This window comes from Papilio polytes, unplaced genomic scaffold (genome assembly GCF_000836215.1).
Source record: "Papilio polytes unplaced genomic scaffold, Ppol_1.0 DF822400.1, whole genome shotgun sequence".
NCBI lineage: Eukaryota > Metazoa > Arthropoda > Insecta > Lepidoptera > Papilionidae > Papilio > Papilio polytes.
In genome coordinates this window covers 200,203-201,895 of record NW_013526804.1, presented here as the reverse complement: position 1 = coordinate 201,895, position 1,693 = coordinate 200,203, and the positions used below count along the sequence as shown (strand labels likewise).

Genomic DNA, 1,693 nt, shown 5'->3' with positions numbered 1-1,693 from the left:
CGAACACCTATCTCGTGGGCGTAAAAAGTCTGCTGACCTTGAACTTTACCGCGGCGTACAAAGTCTGCCCGTGCGAACGCACGCTTAGTTGTGCAACTAAACAGTTGAATTTGCTGCGAAACAATCGACAATCGAACAACAGTTTTGCGATAGGTTAATCAAAGGTGTACGCCCGCTCTATGCGAGAAATTGTATATAGGACATTGTTATGAACGATTAGCTGTCGCCTACGATTCTGTCTACATGGATTAAATAAAAAAGTAAGCATTCTATGTGTTCTTCCAGAATATCCTCTACATAGAATTTCATCGAAATCCGTTCAGAAGTTTGGGCTATAAACAAACATCCATCCATCTAAACTTTCACATACTCGCGACTTCAACGAAAAAATAAAAAATAATAAAAACACAGCCTACGTTACTCACTGATAACGTAGCTCTTTAAACATCATCATCAGCTCACTATACGTCCCCACCGAAGGGCTCGGAGCCTACCCTAAGTTAGAGGGACTAGGCCATAGTCAACCACGCTGGCCAAGTGCGAGTTGGTTGACGGCTTTTTAACAGTGAAAGAATTTTTTAAATCGGTTCAGTAGTTTTTGAGTTATTTTAATACGTGCAAAAATACACATCTTTTCTCTTTATAATATTAGTATGATATTTATTTACCAGGTACGTGGATCTGTGCCGATATTCTGGAGTCAGCCAGAATATAAATTTCGACCACCGCCACGACTTGATAGAGGTAATTTAAAATTTTATTTAGAAATGTTGAATTTTTACGTGTAAATTTCGAATATTTTTATCCGACTTAAAAGGTGATGTTTTTCGCGTGTATGTTTTTATATGAGTTTTTATTTCAATTTCATTGTAACCTATTGTAACTTAAAGTCGTTTAAGTTATAATCGCTTTAACTTTATTCATGCACGGAGACGCGAGCTAGTATGATATAAAAGTTGGCTACCTTATGCCACAACTTTTGAACTATTTTGTCTTTATCCGTGAATATGTAATATATTTATTTTGTTTCTTCTTTGTAGCAATATATCGCACCTTTATTAATAAGAAAGAATTAACTCAAAATGTATGTTTTTTGGGAAATCGCGTTTGAAGTTTGTCATTTACAGGAGATTTAAGATGACAAAGACGAAGTGACATGAGTTCAATTAATCGTATTCTTCTCGCGAAAATAATGTCGTTAATGACAAACTAGCTGACGCCCGCAACTCCGTCCGCGTGAGATTAAAAAAAAAACAAAGTGAATAGTCTATGTGTTCTTCCAGACTGTCCTCTACATCTATACAAAATTTCATCGAATTCCGTTCAGCCGTTTAGGCTGCAAACTCTAACAAACATCCATCCATCTAAACTTTCGCATTTATAATAATAGTATGATTAGTATAATTAAATAAAACGTACATTTTGAGTTAATTCTTTTTGTGAATAAATGCGTTATAAATGTTGTATTTATTTTAAAAAAATGTAAATGGTAGGTGAAGAAGAAACTCATACTGCATTTAAGAAGCATTTCGAGGAAGAGCTGAAGATCTACAAGCAAGTGTGCATTGTGAACTTGGTGGAGCAGCAGGGGAGGGAGCGGGTCATCTGGGAGGCGTACGGGAACCATGTCCTCAAGTTTAACAGCCCTGATGTTATTTACGCTACTTTCGACTTCCATGAGTATTGGTAAGTA

General features: G+C 36.3%; 1 protein-coding gene across 2 annotated transcripts in view; it reads left to right on the top strand.

Moving 5' to 3' along the window:
* LOC106106110 (phosphatidylinositide phosphatase SAC2) overlaps positions 1-1,693 on the top strand; it is a 23,547-nt gene that overhangs the window by 8,351 nt on the left and 13,503 nt on the right. For both annotated transcript variants that reach the window (XM_013286639.1, XM_013286638.1), the window contains exons 6-7: positions 672-744; positions 1,494-1,686. In XM_013286639.1, coding sequence (XP_013142093.1) covers positions 672-744; positions 1,494-1,686 — 266 coding nt within the window. The remainder of the gene's footprint in view (positions 1-671; positions 745-1,493; positions 1,687-1,693) is intronic.